The 20,278-nt window shown below is 41.2% G+C and overlaps 1 protein-coding gene across 1 annotated transcript in view; it reads right to left on the bottom strand.

Moving 5' to 3' along the window:
* CCDC170 (coiled-coil domain containing 170) overlaps positions 1–20,278 on the bottom strand; it is a 130,608-nt gene that overhangs the window by 65,273 nt on the left and 45,057 nt on the right. Inside the window, exons 2-5 of the mRNA XM_045391355.3 lie at positions 16,305–16,433; positions 14,466–14,722; positions 8,025–8,169; positions 4,191–4,376 (exon numbers count right to left, since the gene is read on the bottom strand). Coding sequence (XP_045247290.2) covers positions 4,191–4,376; positions 8,025–8,169; positions 14,466–14,722; positions 16,305–16,433 — 717 coding nt within the window. The remainder of the gene's footprint in view (positions 1–4,190; positions 4,377–8,024; positions 8,170–14,465; positions 14,723–16,304; positions 16,434–20,278) is intronic.

Here is a 20,278-nt window from a genome sequence, read left to right as displayed (position 1 = left end):
AGGGAACAGGAATAACCTGATGATTATCACCACACAGAAACTTAACTGCAGAAGAGAAAAAATGTACACTTACACCAAAGAGATTGGTAGTCAAACTTAGTGTCACCAGCAGTGGAACACTCTAACATTATTTGCCTTCTAATAGAATGCAACGTGAAAAATAATATGTAATATTCTTGCCAAAAGCCTTAACCTGAATCCAATCCAGCCTCTAGATCCAACTTTTATATTTACAGGAAACAAGTTAAACCACACAGTGAAGAAATAATCAGGCCACTGCTCTGTACTCTCCAAAATGTCAATGCTGTTTGAAAACAATAAGAACAACAACAACAAAAAACTGAAACCAATCAACAAATGCAGTGAATTAACCTAGGTGGGATCCCAATTTGGGGAAGAAAACTGCTGGAAAAGACATTCTTGTAGCAAGTGGTGAAATTTGAATGTGGAGTGATACTAGATGATTATTAGCTAAGCCAAACTTGGTGGCTTAAAACAACAACCACTGATTATCTCACAGTTTCTATGGGTCAGGAATCTCGGCACGACTTTGCTGGTGGTAATTCTGGCTCAGGGGCTCTCCTAAGGTTAGGGCCAAGCTGTTGAGCAGGGCTGCAGTCCTCCCCAGGATTGCCCAGAGGAGGATTCCCTGCTGGGCTCACTCACAGGGTAGCTGACAGGCCTCAGGTCCCTGCCACGTGGGCCTCCCGAGAGGTGGCTGAGTGTCTTCACCACATAGTAGCTGACTTCCCTCTCCCTAGATCTACCTCACAACATGGCCCCTGGCTTCCCTCAAGAGCAAGTGATTCCAGAGAGATCAACAGAGTGTATCTAGGACAGAAGCCACAGCCTTTTTATAACCTAATATCAAAAGTGATATCCATCATTTCTGACATATTCTATTCTCTAGAAGGGAATCAGTAAGTCCAGACCATGCTCAAGAGGAAACATATAAAAAAAATGTGCATGCTTGAAAACCACCACAGATGGTATCCGGCATTACAGTTAACTTTCAGATGCAGCAGTGGTATTGTGGTTACATAGGGCAATGTTCTTATTCTTAGGATAAATATGCTGACATAGTTAGAGGCAATACATATGATGTCTGCAACTTATTTTCAAGTGGTTCTGCAAATATATCTATGTTTATGTAACAATAAATAAACAATAACATATATATTGTTTATGTAAAATAATAAAGCAAATAAAACAAAATGCTAACCATTGTTGCATCTGGGCGGAGGTGGGTGGGTGATCATTGTCATATTCCTTAACCCTTTCTATATATTCAAAATTTTTTAAAAGAAAATGTTGGTGAAAAATAATGGAAAGTTATTAGGTTGATGCCATTAAAAGTCATTGCAAAAACCACAGTTACTTTTGCACCAAGCTAATACTATGGACTGATTTGTGTCTTCCCCAAAATTCGTATTTTGAAGTCCTAACCCCCAATGTGATGGTATTTGTGGGTGGGGCTTTTGGCAGGTGATTAGGTTCAGATGAAGTTTTGAGGGTGGGAACCTCACCATGGGATTAGTGCCCTTAGAAGGAGAGACATCATAGCACTTAGCTTGCTTGCTCTCTGTGTGATATGTGAGGACACAGAGAGAAGGCAGCCATCTACATGCAGGATGAGGGCCCTCACCAGAACCTGACCATGCTGGCACCCTGATCTTGGATTTCCCAGCCTCCAGAATTGGAGAAATACATTTATGTTGTTTAAGCCACCCAGTCTATGGTACTGTGTTATGGCAGTCCAAGCTGACGATGAGGGCATTGACAATAATAAACGTTGCCCTTTCCACAGAGTTAATGTGTCAGGAGAATAAAGCCAGTGGTGCAAAGGGCTTTTTGATGCAGGAAATTAATTGAAAATAGAAATTATTGGCCGGGCGCGGTGGCTCAAGCCTGTAATCCCAGCACTTTGGGAGGCCGAGACGGGCGGATCACGAGGTCAGGAGATCGAGACCATCCTGGCTAACACAGTGAAACCCCGTCTCTACTAAAAAATACAAAAAAACTAGCCAGGCGAGGTGGCTGGCGCCTGTAGTCCCAGCTACTCGGGAGGCTGAGGCAGGAGAATAGCGTAAACCTGGGAGGCGGAGCTTGCAGTGAGCTGAGATCCGGCCACTGCACTCCAGTCTGGGCGACAGAGCGAGACTCCGTCTCAAAAAAAAAAAAAAAAAAGAAAATAGAAATTATTGTCATGACTGTGCTTTCCAACTTCCCATCTCACCTCGGTGTGGCTGTCACTAGACAGAGAAGGCCCAAAAGAAATTCCCCAAAAGGCAACTCCTTCTCCTGCACCCACCAATTCCACAGGCCCCTCCTCAGCCTGTGGGCCACCACTAGCCCTTCACCCCCAGGGAGGCTCCCTTTATCAGCACCAGTCCTTAGCTGATCTTAAATTCCATCTGCTAGGCCATTGCCATTCACTTTTTTCCTATGTACTTTTACTAATTGATTGTACAAGCTCTTTTTTAACTTTTGGAAATGAATCATTATTATTAATCCCATGATAAATTTCTTTATCACAAAATTATAATTAAGGGATTATATAGTGTTAAAAAATATATATGGTATTAAGTCCCATGCTCAGATAGGTTGCAAATCATTTGAAAAGATCAGCCAATTCATTGTGTAAATAAAAGTTTATAATTCAGTCACTTCCCTTTGGCAATATCTGTCAGAATTACAAGGTCCATGTCCTTTGGCCCAGCGAGTCTACTTCTTGGATTTTGTCTTACTGATATATCCTCCCACATGAAGAATGATAAAAGATTACTCATAATACCTGTATTGATAATAATGTATAGGATATTGTCATTTGTGTTAAAATATAAATAAAAAGAGAAAAATATAGTGTGCAGAGTGTGTCAACATTTGTGTTAAAAAGAAATTAAAAGAGCATGTGTATGTGTGTAAAATATTTCCAGAAGAGTATATAAGAAATCACTGGGGCAGGGCACAGTGGCTCATGCCTGTAATCCCAGCACTTTGGAAGGCCCAAGTGGGACGATCACTTGAGGCCAGGAGTTTAGGACCAGCCTGGGCAACATAGCCAGACCCTGTCTCTACAAAAAAAATGTTTTAAAAGAAAGAAATTGTTAACAGAGAGGTTGCCTCTGAAGAGAACCAGATGGCTGGGGAGAGGGTATGGGGAACATGTTTCACCATATACTCTTGTACATTTAGAATTTTGTTTCTTGTAAATATATTACCTATTTGTTCAAATATATTAAATTTAAACTTTTTAAGATCCTATAATTTAACTAAAGTAAGACATCTTCTCTACAAATTCTTTACTTTTAAGTGTTTTGTATTTCTTTTTCCCATTTATTAAAAAAGTGTGGCCAGGCACAGTGGCTCACGCCTGTAATTCCAGCACTTTGGGAGGCCGAAGCAGATGGATTGCTTGAGGCCAGGAGTCGAGACCAGCCTGGCTAACAGAGTGAAACCCTGTCTCTATTAAAAACACAAAAATCAGGCTAGGCGCGGTGGCTCACGCCTGTAATTCCAGCACTTTGGGAGGCCGAGACTGGCGGAACATGAGGTCAGGAGATCTAGACCATCCTGGCTAACACGGTGAAACCCCCATCTCTACTAAAAATACAAAAAACCAAAATTAGCCAGGCATGGTGGCGAGTCCCTATAGTCCCAGCTACTAGGGAAACTGAGGCGGGAGAATGGCGAGAACCCGGGAAGCAGAGCTTCGGCGAGCCACGATCGCACCACCGCACTCTGGCCTGGTCTACAGAGCAAGATTCTGTCTCAAAAAACAAACAAACACACAAAAAACTAGCTGGGCATGGTGGTGGGTGCCTGTAGTCCCAGCTACGTGGGAGACTGAGGCAGGAGAACTGCTTGAACCCAGGAGGCGGAAGTTGCAGTGAGTCAAGATAGCGCCACTGCACTCCAGTCTGGATGACAGAGTGAGACTCCTTCTCAAAAATTAATTAATTAATTAATTACAATTAAAATTTTTAAGTGTACATGTAGCCAATAGCCTGTTCAAGTCACCTTGTCCCATGTCGTCCCCAACCCTTCTGCTGAGTGCAGGCTCTTAAAATTGTGATCAATAAAAAAAAATTGTCATCAATAGTTCTAGGGCACTTATCTGACATCCATCTCTTCCATTTCTACTTCCTCAACATGATCCCAGATGCACACGTATACTTCACATATCGTACCTGGTTCAGCTTGTCTTTCTCTTCAGTACAGGAGACAGCTTTTTTCTGCTCTCTGTTGACTTCTGAAGCCAGCCTCATGATCGTTTCTCTGCTAGCTTTTGCCTCCATCTCATGGACATTTATAGTCTCTTCAAGAATAACAATTTGTCCTTTCACGAATTCATTTTCCTTGCACAGCTCTCTAAGCTGAAGAGAAAGCAATTACAGCTGTCCTATAAAAATTAACAATTTCATACATTTTCTCTAAGCAACTCACAATCTATAGACAGCATTATCATATGAAAAATGTAAGAGCACTATCCCTGCATGGACTCGAAAGGTCACATTTTCAAAGGCAGCCTCTAAACTCTGTTTTAGACCTGGGAGTCCAATTCAAATTATCCAAAAGGTGGCCACAAGGCAAGGATAATGAAGCCAAAAGCGTCCCGAGGGAACACACATTAGCAAACCTCTGGCTGCTAAATACACCAGGTAAGGCGAAGCTCTACAGAGGCTACAGTAGGCGATGAAGCAAGGGACCTGCCTTCAGCCCATGTCCACTCAGACCTACTGCAGTCAAGACACCATGTGGCACTGGAGGAAATACAGAGAACACAGGGCCATGCTTTTTAAATATATATATATATATATTCTTCTATTTAATATAAGCATAGGAAAATTCTGAATAACAGCTCAGTGTTTATCATAGGGAATTGAGATTAGCAGGGCTTTTGCTTACTATGTTGTGCACTGGAATGGTTAACTGGGAGCATTTATAAGATTTACAAGGGGAAAATAAAAGCCAGCAGGCTCCTTGACCTCAGGGAAGGAGCCACACAGACAAACTCACTCTGTAGGGCCAGGGGAAGGCCTGTAGGGTGACTTGAGACCCCTCAGGACAGGGCCAGCATTTGTGTTGAGACTCTCCGTGGAAGTGATGTATCTTTGAGCCTCAATGCTCTGAAAACATGGAGCCCCACTCCCAGCTCACGCTGTCCCCTCTCTCTCCAACACTCTTCCTCACGTTTGCATGATCGCTCCTCAATAGCCCTCAAAACTCCCGACCTCAGGGGGGCGCTCCTCAGACGGTCTCCGACACCAGTGACTTGCTTCCCTCTGTATCCCTGCATCCTAATTGGTTTTTCTGTATTGCACCTTTCACCATGTGGAGCAATCGTACATATTTATTTGGTTATTTCTTCACTATCCTTACCCCTTGAAAACGAAATCTCTAGGAGAGCATAGACATAGTCTTGTCTCATTCACTGCTCTCTCTCCAGCACTCAGAACAGTGTCTAGCATATAGTAAGCACTCACTAAATATTTGCAAAATGAAGGAATGAATGTCAAATTATTAGGAATGCATGGTTCCTTGGGAATGCGTGCGCACACGTGTTTATGAGGGCGTGTGAAAGCGAAGGAACAGTTTTGAAACCAGAGCCATTTTGTTCTTGGAGGAACACCTAATGAGGCTGCAGTCTCGGTCAAGACAGCAGACTTCCTGATCTGGGCAATTATTTTTTTTTTCTTTTTAAGACAGGCACCTGCTCAGGTGGCGGAGATGCCAAAGCTCCCGATTCCTACCCTCTGTCGTGAAATATAGATTCCATTACTGTTCAGCTAAGCTGAAGCCAACAAATCCCAGGAGGAAATTGCCATCAAAAAGATGGTTTCTTACTCATTTTTCCCAAGTGGAAGAAACCCACCACACCACGCAGGGCCATGGGGAAGCACCAGGGCCAGTCGGGAGGCAGAAGACGGGAGAAAAGCTGGCCAGAGACTTTATTGTCGCCTCCACAGGAAGGAATAAGCAAAACAGAGTAAGCAGACTTAGGGTTGGCTATTGAATGATTTCAGTGGCTCTTGGGGTGTAGGGGCTGATCCGAGCTATTTGGGGGACTTAGGGCAAGGGGCAATAGCCTGAAGGTAAGAACCAGTTGTAGGAGGTGACTGGGGAGTGGGCTCCGGATTGGTCAGTTCACACGTGAAAGCTCTGCTGGGAAGAGCAGGCTCTTCCAGCTCAGCAAGACCCCAGAAGTCAAAGCCTTAGAAATACAGAAAAGACAAGGGCATGATGAATGTAGTAGAAACACCCAGATTAGCACCGGGAGATTGTGTCTGATAGAGAAAAGGGTGTCACGGAAGGAGCTTCTGAATTCCCTTTTCTTTTCCCCATCATTTGGTTTGAAAGATAATTCTCAAATGACAAGTGGACTTTTACAGCCGAGCTCCCGGTCACAGGTTAGCCATAGGGAGCAGGAGGAGAAGCATCCAGCACCCATGAGAGCATCAGGTGGACCCATGGTCCCAGCTATCAAAACCCATCCATGAGGTGGAATACTTCCCAAAGTCGAATAAAGTCATCTTGCGGCTTTCAGAGAGGACGTTTGGGAAGCTCACTAGTAGACACCTGAGAGATGACTTTTTAAAATGGCTGCATTTTAAAAAGGCTGCATGATAGGCCAGACATGATGGCTCATGCCTATAATCCCAGTACTTTGGAAAGCCAAGGTGGGAGAACCGCTTGAGCCCAGGAGTTAGAGACCAGCCTGGGCAATATAGTGAGACCTCAACTCCATTTAAAAAAAAAAAAAAAAAGACGCATGGGTGCTGGGCATGGTGACTCACAACCGCAATCACAGTACTTTGGGAGGCAGAGGTGGGGTAATTGTTTGAGGCCAGGAGTTCAAGACCAGCCTGGACAACATAGCAAGACCTCGTCTCTAAGTAAATAAAATAATTAGCCAGACGTGGTGCACGCCTGTAGTCCCAATTACTTAGGAAGCTAAGGCAGGAGGATCACTTGAGCCCAGGAAGTCAAGGCCACAGTAAACTAGGATCATGCCACTGTACTCCAGCCTGGGTGACAGAGCAAGATCTTATCTCTAAATTTAAACCAAATAAACAAACAAACAAACAAAAACAAACATAAAAAAACGACTGTATGGAAATCTGTCAGGAAGCAAGGATATGAAAGGTTTGTAAATAGCCAAAGAGAACCATGAGCACTCAGATACTTTCAGGCATCCTAATGAAGCACTATGGGCCAAGTGAATCATTCAGTTAATATTATTTATTTCTGGCTTAATGGTAATCTACTATTAAAGTAGAATTTTTGCTATTTGTTTTTTTGTTTTGTTTTGTTTGTTTTTTTGAGACAGAGTCTTACTCTGTGGCCCAGGCTGGAGTGCAGTGGCTTGATCTCACTGCAACCTCCACCTCCTGGTTCAAGTGATTCTCCTGCCTCAGCCTTCCAATTATCTGGGATTACAGGTGCCCGCCACCATGCCCTGCTAATTCTTGTATTTTAGTAGAGACGGGGTTTCACCATGTTGGCCAGGCTGGTCTCGAACCCCTGACCCCAGGTGATCTGCCTGCCTGGGCCTCCCAAAGTGCTGGGATTACAGTCGTGAGCCACCATGCCCAGCCACTATTTGGTTTTAATGTAAATTTTTACAGTACTTTAGAACTCACACTCAATCAGTATCCTAAAAATGACATGCAGCTGGTTTTGTGTGAGTATATGTCTGGCTGTAACTAAAAGGAAAAAATCTCCCTAAAGCAAATGGTTAAAATGAGTAATTAATTGTATATGACAACCTAAATATATTTTAGACAAAGCCATTATCTCTTTTGGAGAATAATTAATTCCAATAATGCTAGAAAAGATCTTGGAATTGAGGCTCAGGAAGGTGATATGACTTGTCCCAAGTCACACAGTTAATTAATGCTACACTTGGGCTACTGTGCCATTCTCCTGCCACCCCCACTCAAACTCAACCACAGCACTTCCTTTCATGCCACACGTCAGAATCACCACTACATTTATAGACTTTTTAATCTGCATACAGATACCTTTAAAATTAAATTTTCATCTGATGCCTTGTCATTTCTCTCGTCTGGATCCAAGCAGTCACGCAGTTGAATCAGAAATTCCTCATGTTTCCTACAGTTCTTTGAAACTTGTTTCTTATTCTCCTCATTTTCTTTTGAACACTTTCTGTTAGGCAAATAACAAGCAAGTCAGAATTTAACACCATGGAAGATAACATTCATCAAACCAAGTCAGAATATAAGCTCTCTGGGGGAAATAATTGTCGTTTTCAACGCAACACAGTTTCCCAGACACAGAGCAAATTATTGTCACAGAAGCCCTATAAAGCCCTATAAAGGAAGGAGAAAAGTGGCAGCAATTTTGGGACACCTATGCTTTGCAGAAATATAAGGAAATCTTCAAGGCATTGTGGACTTAGTAACAGGAGGGGAAATGGATTCCCTTAGCCTCAACCCTTTAGGATCTCTAAAAATGGAGGCACGTGTCTGGAGCACAGTGCTCACAATCCACATAGCCATGGGTCTTCACTGGGGCCTCATGGGGAAGGACAGTGCTACCACATTGGTTCTAGAGGATCAAGCTTCATTTTATTTTCAAACTTTACAATACAGTGATTTATTTATAAGGGTCCTGGTTCGTGGCCAGGCATAACTATAATAACAAATACATCAAAAGCAGAGAAGGTTCTCGCCTCTGGAAAAGAGATGTGTTCAATCACCAGCAAAGTTCATTACGAGTTTTCACATGCCCTCAGTCTTTAAAGAGTATTGCAAGAAAGGAAAGAAAATCATTATATTGAAGAGATGTCTGAACCCACATGTTTACTGCAGTTCTATTCACAGTAGCCAAGACAGGGAATCAACACAGGTGCCCATCAGTGGGTGAATAGGGGGAAAAAATATGATATATGTACACACTGGAATACTACTTAGCCTTTTAAAAGAATGAAATCCTGTCAGGAGTGGCAATATGGAAGAACCTGGAGGATACTATGTTAAGCAAAATAAGTCAAGTACAGAAAGATAATTACCTCATGTTCTCACTCATAAGTAGGAGCCAAAAAAAACTGAACTCATGGAAGCAGAGTAGAATTTTGATTATTAGAGGCTGGAAAAGGTAGCGGATGAAGGAGGATACAGTGAGGTTAGTCAATGGCTATAAACTTATAAAGATGGTTATAAAGTTATAAAGCTAGATGGCAGGAGTAAGTTCTAGTGTTCTGTAGCATAGTAAGGTGAATACAGTTAACAAGAATTTAGTTTTCAAATAGCTAGAAGAGAGGATTTTGAATGTTCACAACACATAAAAATGATAACTGTTCAAGATGATGGATGTGCTAATTTCCCTGATTTGATCATTATACATTGTATACATATATCAAAATATCACTCCATATCCCATAAATATGTACAATTATTACAAGTCAACTAAAAATAAAAGGAAAAAAAAGAGCATTGGAAGAGTATTAGAATTGGCCAGTCAAGGAAAAAGGAAATTTGTGGTCTATTATGAATATATTATTTCAAATCTCAGATAGGTTTGTTGAAATAGTATGGTCTATTTCTAATGCTTTAAATGTTAGCAACTAAGAGATCGTCAAAAACAGGCATACTTTAAAGGCAAATTAGAATCATTTCAGTAATTTAGTGTCATTTTTTAAATATCCAAGATAATAAACATGATTATTGCTTTTCCTTTTTACCATGTTGAGTGTTTACTGCAAATTCCTTCGATCTATTCAAAGAGTAACAAAGCATGTAATTGCAGATACTCAAAGCATATCAGATTTCTATTTAGAAAAATGTGTAACGATGAAAGACTAACATTGCTGTCTCTGAGTTCTTATTTTAGCATATGAAAAGTAAAACTCTTCAGTCTTTTGGACCCAGGAAAGGCATAATTAATTGTATGGTGCTGATCAATTTACATATATGATTCCATACATTAACCCCAAGATTTCAATCTTTCTTCTCCATTCCAAAGGTCTCTAGACTACTTCCATTTCTATTTGCAATTCACTTGACCCAACAAAGTTTCAAGAATCTACCCTAAGAAAATAATCACAGAAATGTAAAAATATGAATCATATAGATATTCATTGCAGCTTGGTTTATAGTAATTTTTTTAGTGGAACTAACCTAAGAGCCTGTAGAAATAGCAAAAGTAATTGATTGAGTAAATTATGATATTTCAAGCAATGGAATATAATGAGTCATTTAAAATTATGTACCAGGCTTGGCACAGTGGCTCACGCCTGTAATCCCAGCACTTTGGTAGGCCAAGGTGGGAGGATTGCTTGAGGTCAGGGATTCAAGACCAACCTGGGCAGCACGGCAAAATGCCATCTCTACCAAAAAAAATTAAAAATCAGTTGGGTATAGTGGCATGCACCTGTGGTCCCAGTTACAAAAGAGGCTAAGGTGGGAGGATCGCTTGAGCCTAGGAGGTCAAGGCTGCAGTGAGCTATGATTGCACCACTGCACTCCAGCCTGCGTGGCAGAGTGAAAACCTGTCTCAAATAAGTAAATAAATAAAAGTATATGCTAAATGAGTTTTTAAATATTTGCAACATATAGCCAGGCACAGTGGCTCACTCCTGTAATCCTAACACTTTGGGAGGCCAAGGCAGGCAGATCACTCGAGGTCAGGAACTCGAGACCAGTCTGGCCAACATGGCGAAACCCGATATCTACTGAAAATACAAAAATTAGCTGGGAGTGGTGGCACACGCCTGTAATCCCAGCTACTCAAGAGGCTGAGGCATAAAAACTGCTTGAACCTAAGAGGTGGAGGCTGCAGTGAGCTGAGGTCATGTCACTGCACTCCAGCCTGGGTGACAGAGCAAGACTCTGTCTTTAAAAAATATATATATAATTTATATAAATATATATAATATATAAATTATATATATTTACAACATATGATTCAGTAAAAATAGTACACTACCTAAAGTCATTTGTATATGATCTTCTGAAAAATCTATACAACAAAATATTAATATTAATTATAGCTCTTCTATAATCAAAAGCTTTTAAGTAATTATTAATTTCTTCTTGACACTTTTCTGTATTTAAAAAATATTTTTTACAATATGCATATAGTGTTTTTATTACTCATTTATTTAATAAATACTTATTGAGTACCTACCATACACCAAGCCCCATTAAAGGTGCTAAAGATACAATAGTAAACAAAAGAGATACAAATCCAGCCAGGCGCAGTGGTGTGCACCTGTAGTCCCAGCTACTAGGGAGGCTGAGGTGGGAGAATCACTTGAACCCAGGAATTTCAGGCCAGCCTGGGCAGTGAGACCCCCATCTCTGAAAAAAAAATTATTGACCTCATGGAGCTTATGTTCTATTTGGAAAGATGGACAATAATCAAAATATGAGTATATGTAAAAGGTATAGTACAGTATAATAGGACTAGAGAGAAAAATTAAGCAGGAAGGAAAGAGGGGCAAGAGATATTAGAGGAGTACATTTTAAAATATGTTATTCATGGAACATCTCACTTGGAAAGTGCCATCTGAGTGAAGCCCTAAAGAAAATGGGGTCAGCCATGTGATATCTGGGGGAAGAGCCTTCCAGGAAGAGAAATTAACAATTACAAAGGTCCTGAAGTACGATCAGGTCTGTCAGGTTCAAGGGACAGCAAAGAAGCCAGTGATCTGGAATAGAAACAATAAAGGAGAGAATGGTAGCAAAACCAGGTCAGGATGAGCCTTTTGGTTCGTAGAAAACACTGTTTTTACCCTGAGTGAGAAGAGAAGTCACTGGAGGACTCTGTGCTAGGAATTTACATTATCTAATTTGTGTTTTAACAGGATCACTCTGGCTGTAGGGGGCACAGTCAGAGGTAGGGAAACCACTGCTATGACCTGAATGTTTATGTCCTCCAAGAATTCATATGTTGAAGTCCTAATTCCCAATATGACGGTATAATATTTGGAGGTTGGGCCTTTAGGAGGTAATTAGGCCATAAGAGTGGCACCCTCATGAATGAGACTAGTGCTCTTATAAGAAGGGACACCGGCTGGGTGTGGTGGCTTATCCCTGTAATCCCAGCCCTTTAGGAGGTTGAGACAGACAGATCACTTGAAGTCAGGAGTTTAAGACCACCCTGGCCAACATGGTAAAACCCCATCTCTACTAAAAATACAAAACATTAGCTGGGCCTGGTGATGCACACCTATAATCCCAGCTACTTGGGAGGCTGAGTCACATGAATTGCTTGAACCCGGGAGGCAGAGGTTGCAGTGAGCCAAGATTGCAACCACTACATTCCAGCCTGGGCAACAGAGCAAGACTCTGTCAAAAAAAAAAAAAAGAGGAAGAAGAAGAAGAAGAGGAGGAGGAGGAAGAAGAAGAAGAAGAAGAAGAAGAAGGAGAAAGAGAAGGAGAAGGAGGAGGAGCATGGAGAGGTGATCTCTCCCTCTGCCATGTGAGGATACAGCAAGAAGGCATTCATCTACAAACCAGAAAGAGGACCCTCACCAGGAACTGAATAGGCCAACATCTTGATCTTGGACTTCCCAGCTTCCACAACTAAAGGACTAAATTTCTGTCTTTTAAGCCACCTAGTATATGTTATTAATTTATGTTAATATGTTAGTTAGCCCAAACCGACTAAGATAGAAATTAGTACCAGGAGGGGGATGCTGCTGTAATAGATACATATTACAATTCTCCAGGTGAGAGTTAATGGTGGCTTGGACCAAATTAGTGACAATAAATGTGATAATGGAAAGCTGACAAAATTTAGATTTGTTTTGAAAATAGATATGAGGGGATTTGCTGAACAATCAGACATGGAGGGTGAAAGAGAAAGAGAACGAAGTTTGATAGTAAGAATTTTGATATGATCAACTAGAAGAATGGAATTATGATCACATGAGATGAAGAGAAGTGCAGAAGGATTTTGTGGGAACACTGGGAGCTCCATTTTGGACACAAGTTTGAGATGCCTGTCGGAGATCCACATGCAGATGTACAGTAGCTAATAAGATATGTGGTTCTTGAGCTCTGGGAAGAGATCCAGGCTAGACACAGAAGTGTGGGAGTCACCAGCATTTAGAAACTTAAAGCCATGAAACTAAATGATGTCACCAAGGGAGTAAATTTAGATACAAATGAGAAGAGATTCAAGGGCTGATCCCTGAGGTACTCCAGTATTTGAAAGCAAAAGAGATGAGGAGAAACAGTGAAAGACACTAACTAGAAGGGTAAGATTAAAAAAAGAAAAGAAAAGAAAAGAAAAAACCTAGGCATGTGTAAGGTCCTGGAAGCCAAGAGAAGGAGAAGGTGGTTCAAAGAAAAAGATCAACTGTGACTGATGCTACTGATTGGTCAAATAAGATAAGACTGACCATTTAACTTGCACTGTGCACCCACTGATGACCTTAATGAGTGGTTTCAGTGGAGCAGATTCCAGAGAGAGAAGAGAAATTGGAGACCATGAATACATACAATGTTTTGGGGGTTTTTTTGAGACAGAGTCTCACTTTGTTGCCCAGGCTGAAGTGCAGTGATGTGATCTCAGCTCACTTCAGCCTCCACCTGCCCAGGTTCAAGCAATTCTCGTATCTCAGCCTCTTGAGTAGCTGGGATTAAAGGCACCCGGCACCGCACCCGGCACCACACCTGGCTAATTTTTGTATTTTTAGTAGAGACGGGGTTTCAACATGTTGGCCAGGCTGGTCTCAAACTCCTGACCTCAAGTGATCTGCCCACCTCAGCCTCCAAAAGCGCTGGGATTATAGGTGTGAGCCACCACGCCTGGCCATACATGCAATGTTTAAGGAGTTTTTGCTGTAAGTGGAAGTAGAGAAAGAGGACAGGGGCTGGAAGTATTGGGTTATTTTTTTAAAATGGAATAAGTAAAATAAATACAATGTATTTCATTACTAAAGACATTTAAGTCATTCATAGAATTTTAAAATATATTTTAGGAACAACTTGTTCCCAATTTTGTCTCAATAATCACCTCTTGTCAAAATGAAGTGTGGAAAACCTAGGTTTCATGACTTCTCTGCGTAAACTAGTAATAAAATCTAATGAGGAGTGTTCAGTGTGATCTGGAGTGGTCTAGCTTCTGGGATATTTTTATAACTGGGTTCTAAATAAACATCTACCTCTGTGTACTACCCCACCACCTCAGGGTTAACCTCTACTTAAAGGAATCTTCCAAATTGTGTAAATAAGCATTTGCAGCCCTAATTGATAGCCTAGAAACATGTTTAAGACAAGGCTGTATTTGTTAAGACTCTTGATGACATTTAGAAATGAGCCTTGGAAAAATTTGTCAAGACTCCAAAGACATTTGAGGTCAATAACTTTTTTTCAAATTGAGTTTCGGGGCCAAGTAATGCAAAATGCCAGTACGTTCAAAGACATAGTTTGCTTTCAGAAGCTAGTATTTTAACGCTAGCTAAAGCGAAAAATATGTTGCAGTATCCTTACTGTAATTTTTCATTTAACTCTACAACTTTCTTCTTTAATTCCTGGTTCTCCTTGATTGCAGTGTGAGCTGTGATTTCTGTTCTGATTTTAGAAGTGGAAAGTGCTGCTGATTCTTCTTCTAGCTCCTGAACTCTGTCTCTCAAAGAGGTAAGGAGAGATGATTTTCTGGCATTGTTTTCCTTGTAGCTCTCCATTTCAGCTTTCAATTCTTGATAGGAGACTTCTTTAGAAAGCATCTTGGATCGGAGGTCTCGAAGCTAACATGGAAAAGAAGTTAAAAAAAAAAAATACTTTAACAACCCAAGTTTGAAGCATCTTTAAGAAACCCAAAGCCATCATTTAAATGTTCACTCTTTTATTCGTGACTTAATCTAACTTTATTTTCTTTTCTAATATTTGTATCTGTATTACTAAATGAGAAATTATGCCTAAATAATTGACTTTATAATCTATCTTTTCCAAAACCAATTGAGCAATGTCTTACGTTGTTTAGTCTCATTCAGGAGAAGTTTATGATGTTGATTGCATAAGCAATAAAATATTTTGCAATGGTCCACATTTTCTAAATCTGTATTGCTGTTATTGCTGCTGATAAACAGTTAGACAAGCAACCTACAAATCACATGGTCGGTGATTTCACAGCCGTAACTGTTCCCCACTTAAACACAGACTACTCAGTATGTCACTATATTTCTCACACTTATCTCCTGGACTCTAACCATGAGTGACAAAGAAAAATAAAATTTCAATTTCTGGGGGAAAAAAAAAACATAAGAGAAAAGAAAAATCCTTATAGGATTTATATGAAGAAAACATTTTAACTTTTATGAGTTATGTGATATCAAAACGCTGAACAACATAGGTGCCCTATTGAGTTAAAATGTCAGATCTACCCTATGAGAAACGTTATGAAAGCATGTACTTCTTTGGAGCTGTGAGTGCGCATACATACATTTATTCACACACACATTACCAACTCATCTTTCTACGGGGTCCTGGCAGCCTTAGTGAGAAATCACAGGCCAGTCTAGAACTCCTTGGGGCCACCAGGCTATAAGCAGAATGAGTTTAGGAAGACTCTCAGAAACTCCACTCTAAATCTGAGCTAGCCTACAGGGTAGACGGATCCCACTCTTCTTCCTAGAATTTCCCCAGCCAGTTGGAACTAACACAGGAAAGGGATTCAGAATTCCCTCCTAAGAACTCCAGATTGCAAGCAATCCACATTAAAGGAAGATATTCTGAGAGATGCTGAAAGTTCTCTGAGGCCCATGGAGCTTTACTTGACATCTTCAGGCGCCCTCAGATCTCTCAAGGCTGTATAGCTCCTCTGAGATCCAGAATTCAGCCCAAGCCACCAGGCTTTACAGTCTGGCAAATGCGTAACTTTTCAGGAATTCTAGGTGATAGGCACAAAGAGAGCATGTTTCAACTTTGCCAAAAGCTTTAAATCTATATCCACTGTCCTATTTCTAATCACTCCTACTTTGTTTCCTTTTTTTTTTTTTTTTTGAGACCGAGTCTCACTCTGTCGCCAGACTGGAGTGCAGTGGCGTGATCTCGCCTCACTGCAACCTCCACCTCCCAGATTGAAGCGATTCTCCTGCCTCAGCCTCCCGAGTGGCTGGGACTACAGATGCTCACTATCATGCCCAGCTCACTTTTATATTTTTAGTAGAGACAGAGTTTCACTATGTTGGCCAGGATGGTCTGGATCTCTTGACCTCGTGATCCGCCTGCGTCGTCCTCCCAAAGAGCTGGGGTTACAGGAGTGATCTGTTTCACTTTATAAGAAGCTAAGAAGGCCCATTTCTGAGTGATGGAGATGCATTTTCTTACCTCAGACTGAGCACATTCAAATTTGACCAAAGTTGCTGCAAGTTCACTTCGAGCATTTTGAGCCACATTCCGATAGTGATTTAACTGCTCCCGCGTGACCGGGACTTCCAAAAGATGATCGTAAGTTTCCTAGTAGAATTCCCCCAAAATACAAAATATAAAGAAGAGTGTTAAACGATCTTTTCTGTGCAGCTGCACAAAGCAAGATTAAAGGCAGAAGCATTCTTTGTATTCCAAATGTGTCAAACATGCTACCCAGAGAAATGTTATATTCAGACCATTTGGTTCTCATTCTCAAAGTTCAAAGGGAGGCAGGAGAAAGTTCAGGAACAAATGATGTGCTCCTCCAGGATGGTGATGAAATTTATCATTTAAGAAGTGGCCTAGGGCAGGGTGTGTTGGCTCACGCCTATAATCCTAGCACTTTTGGAGGCCAAAGCAGGAGGATTGCTTGAGGCCAGAAGTTCCAGACCAGCCTGGGCAACACAGCAAGACCTTATCTCTACAAAAAGAAATTTTTTTTTTAATTTGTCAGGCATGGTGTCATGCACCTGTAGTCCTATCTACTTCAGAGGCTGAGGCAGGAGGATCACTTGAGCCCAGGAATTTGAGGTTTCAGTGAGCTCTAATTGCACCACTGCACCCCAGCCCAGCCAACAGAGAGAGAGACTGCCTCTAAAAATGAGAAAACAAAAAAAGATTTTCCTTCCACCCAACTCACATGGTATTTGAATCAATAGACTCAACAAAGAGCTATCAGAGGAGAACAATGCTACATCCTGTGCAACTAGGGACAGTTTTCGTTGTTTTTCTTTGTCCATATCACAAAGATGATCAACTCATTTCTTCTGTTGATTTAAGTGTCTCATTTATTGATCAAAGAGATCATGTGATCCAATGTAAAAGACTGTCTCCTTTGTAACTATTTACTGTGCCTTTTATACTCAGTCTCATAACCTCATAACCATGATATTCTCAATCTCATAATCTCATACCCATGAATCATGAAGGCAACTGAAATGAACATGTGAGATGAGAGATGGCAGGGTCACACACGGACAGCCCCTGCCCATCTGGAAGGGAACAGCTCTCAGCTTCACTGATGGTTGCAGATACAGAAGTAAGGATTTCCAGCCTGGCCAAACCACTCTAATTTTGGAATTTCCAATTCCAAATCATTCCAGTTTTTCAAGACAAGCCATATATCCAGACTTTTTGAAGTGTAAATTCCCGGTTTTTGCAGGTTGGCAACTGATTTAAATGTTTAAAAAAGAAACACATATAAATGAAATAAACACACCTGCAAAGCAGATTTGGTGGGTTTGGCCTGCGGGCTGCAGACTGCACCCTCTGGTCCCGTTTCCATCTGACTCATGCCATATGCCTGCTTCCTTCAAGAATTATGACTGAGGTTGGATATCTACACCACCTCTACGGAGTTTCCAAGGCCTGTGGTCTTTGTGAAAGACCCAGAAGAAAGCCATTCATTTTTGAAGGAATACGAAAGAGGTCACATAAAGGAGGATTTCCTGGAGTATCTAAATGGCCTCAGGAGGCTCAGCGATAAAATATTTTTAAGAATGCCAGAGACTACTCCACTGCCAGCAACTACTGTTTGATATAATCATGAATGCAAAAGTCATCTTAAAGCTCATAACTTTACAACAAGCATCATGACCAGTGTGATTCAATCCACAAAATGCCAAACAAAACCTTCAGAGCTCTTAGTAACAGCTAGTGTTTGCCAATCATAGCACAACCAAGAAGATGGTAGACATGTACTCTGGAGAAAAAGCATAAAAAGTTTAACTGAATCTCTTATTAGAGAGCCACATCCTGTTCAGACTCATTCAATAGTCAGAGGGTCTTCTCCACCCTGACCACCACGCCATATTTTCTAAACTAGGCCATATGAGGACACAGGTCACTTATAAGAGATTTGTATGGCATACCATTTTATAAAATGTATTAGGAAAATAAGTTTCCCAATGGCTATGATTATTTCTTTCAATGACTAACTTTTTTTTTTTTTTTTTAAGAAAAGAAGCCAGGCCAGGTGCAGTGGCTCATGCCTGTAATCCCAGTATTTGCGGAGAATGAGGCAGAAGGATCACTTGAGCCCAGGAGTTCCAGACCAGCCTGTGCAACAGTGAGACCCCATCTCTACAAAAAATTGGCTGGGCATGGTAGCATGTTCCTGTTGTCCCAGCTACTTGGGAGGCTGAGGTGGGAGGAGTGCTTGAGCCTCAGGAGGTCAAGCTGCAGTGAGCTGTGATCGCACCACTGCACTTCAACCTAAGCAGCAGAGCAAAACACTGTCTCAAAAAAAAGAAAGAGGAAAGGAAGAAAGGAAGAAAGAGAAAGAAAGAAAGAAAGAAAGAAAGAAAGAAAGAAAGAAAGAAAGAAAGAAAGAAAGAAAGAAAGAAAGAAAGAAAGAAAGAAAGAAGGAAAGAAAGAAAGAAAGAAAGAAAGAAAGAAAGAAAGAAAGAAAGAAAGAAAGAAAGAAAGAAAGAAAGAAGAAAAGAAAGAAAGAAAGAAAGAAAGAAAGAAAGAAAGAAAGAAAGAAAGAAAGAAAGAAAGAAAGAAAGAAAGAAAGAAAGGAAGGAAGGAAGGAAGGAAGGAAGGAAGGAAGGAAGGAAGGAAGGAAGGAAGGAAGGAAGGAAGGAGAAAGGGAAGGAAAGGAAAGGAACAGAAAAGAAAAAAGAAAAGAAGCTATATATTAAGATATCATTCCCTTGACACTGGAGTCGGGACTACATTTGGAGAGCTCTTTTGATGACTGAGTTTATAAGATAGTTGCTGGATCTAAATCACCCTCAGAGTCCAGCAGACTGGAGATTATCCACCAAGTAATATTTACTGATAGCCTACTCTGGATCAGGCACTGAGCCGACAGTCTAAAAAGGGAAACAGAATTTATCAAACAACCACACTTAGAATTGTATAATTACAAAATGAAATAAATGCAAGGAAGGCAAAAATGCAGCTAACAAAGGAAAATGACTTCAGATGAAGGTGGTGGAAGGAAAGAGTTCCCTGAAGAAGTAATGAATTTTTTTTCTTTATAAGATGGAGTTTCACTCTTGTTGCCCAGGCTAGAGCGCAATGGCGCGATCTCGGCTCACTGCAACCTGCAGCTCCCGGATTCAAGTGATTCTCCTGCCTCAGCCTCCCAAATAGCTGAGATTACAGGCATGCACCACCATGCCCTACTAATTTTGTATTTTTAGTATAAATGGGGTTTCTCCATGTTGGTCAGGCTGGTCTCGAACTCCCAATCTCAGGTGATCTGCCTGTCTCAGCCTCCCAAAGTGCTGGGATTACAGGCATAAGCCACCATGCCCTGCCAGAAGTGACGATTAAATAAGAATGAAATAGTCAATGGAATAGTCTGGCCAGGTGCAGCGGCTCACATCTGTAATCCCAGCACTTTGGGAAGCCGAGGCAGGCAGATCACAAGGTCAGGAGATCAAGACCAGCCTGGCTAACATGGTGAAATCCTTTCTCTACTAAAAATAAAAATAAAAAAAATAACTGGGTGTGGTGGTGGGCGCCTGTAGTCCCAGCTACTCAGGAGGCTGAGGCAGGAGAATGGTGTGAACCCGGGAGGCAGAGCTTGCAGTGAGCCGAGATCGCACCACTGCACTCCAACCTGGGTGACAGAGCGAGACTCCATCTCAAAAAAAAAAAAAAAAAAGTGAAATAGTCAAGAGGTATTGAAGCAAGAGCTGCCCACATCATTCAAATAGCAAAAAGTCCATGCAAGGGCCCTGTGGCAGGGATCTGGCCCATGCAGGCAAGTATCTGAGAGAAAGCAGCGATGCCTACAGACAAACACACATGAAAACTAGTGGCAGCGGGGTTTGAAAGGCAGCTCTGAGATCATTAATATATTTTGTATTTGGTAGGGCTTTTTTTTCAGAATAACCCTGGCCATTCTTATATATTCATTTTCCCATATGAAATTCAAAATC

The sequence above is a fragment of the Macaca fascicularis genome, chromosome 4, assembly GCF_037993035.2.
Source record: "Macaca fascicularis isolate 582-1 chromosome 4, T2T-MFA8v1.1".
NCBI classification, from domain to species: domain Eukaryota; kingdom Metazoa; phylum Chordata; class Mammalia; order Primates; family Cercopithecidae; genus Macaca; species Macaca fascicularis.
The sequence above is the reverse complement of the archived record's forward strand: the minus strand, read 5'-3'. Positions and strand labels throughout refer to the sequence as shown.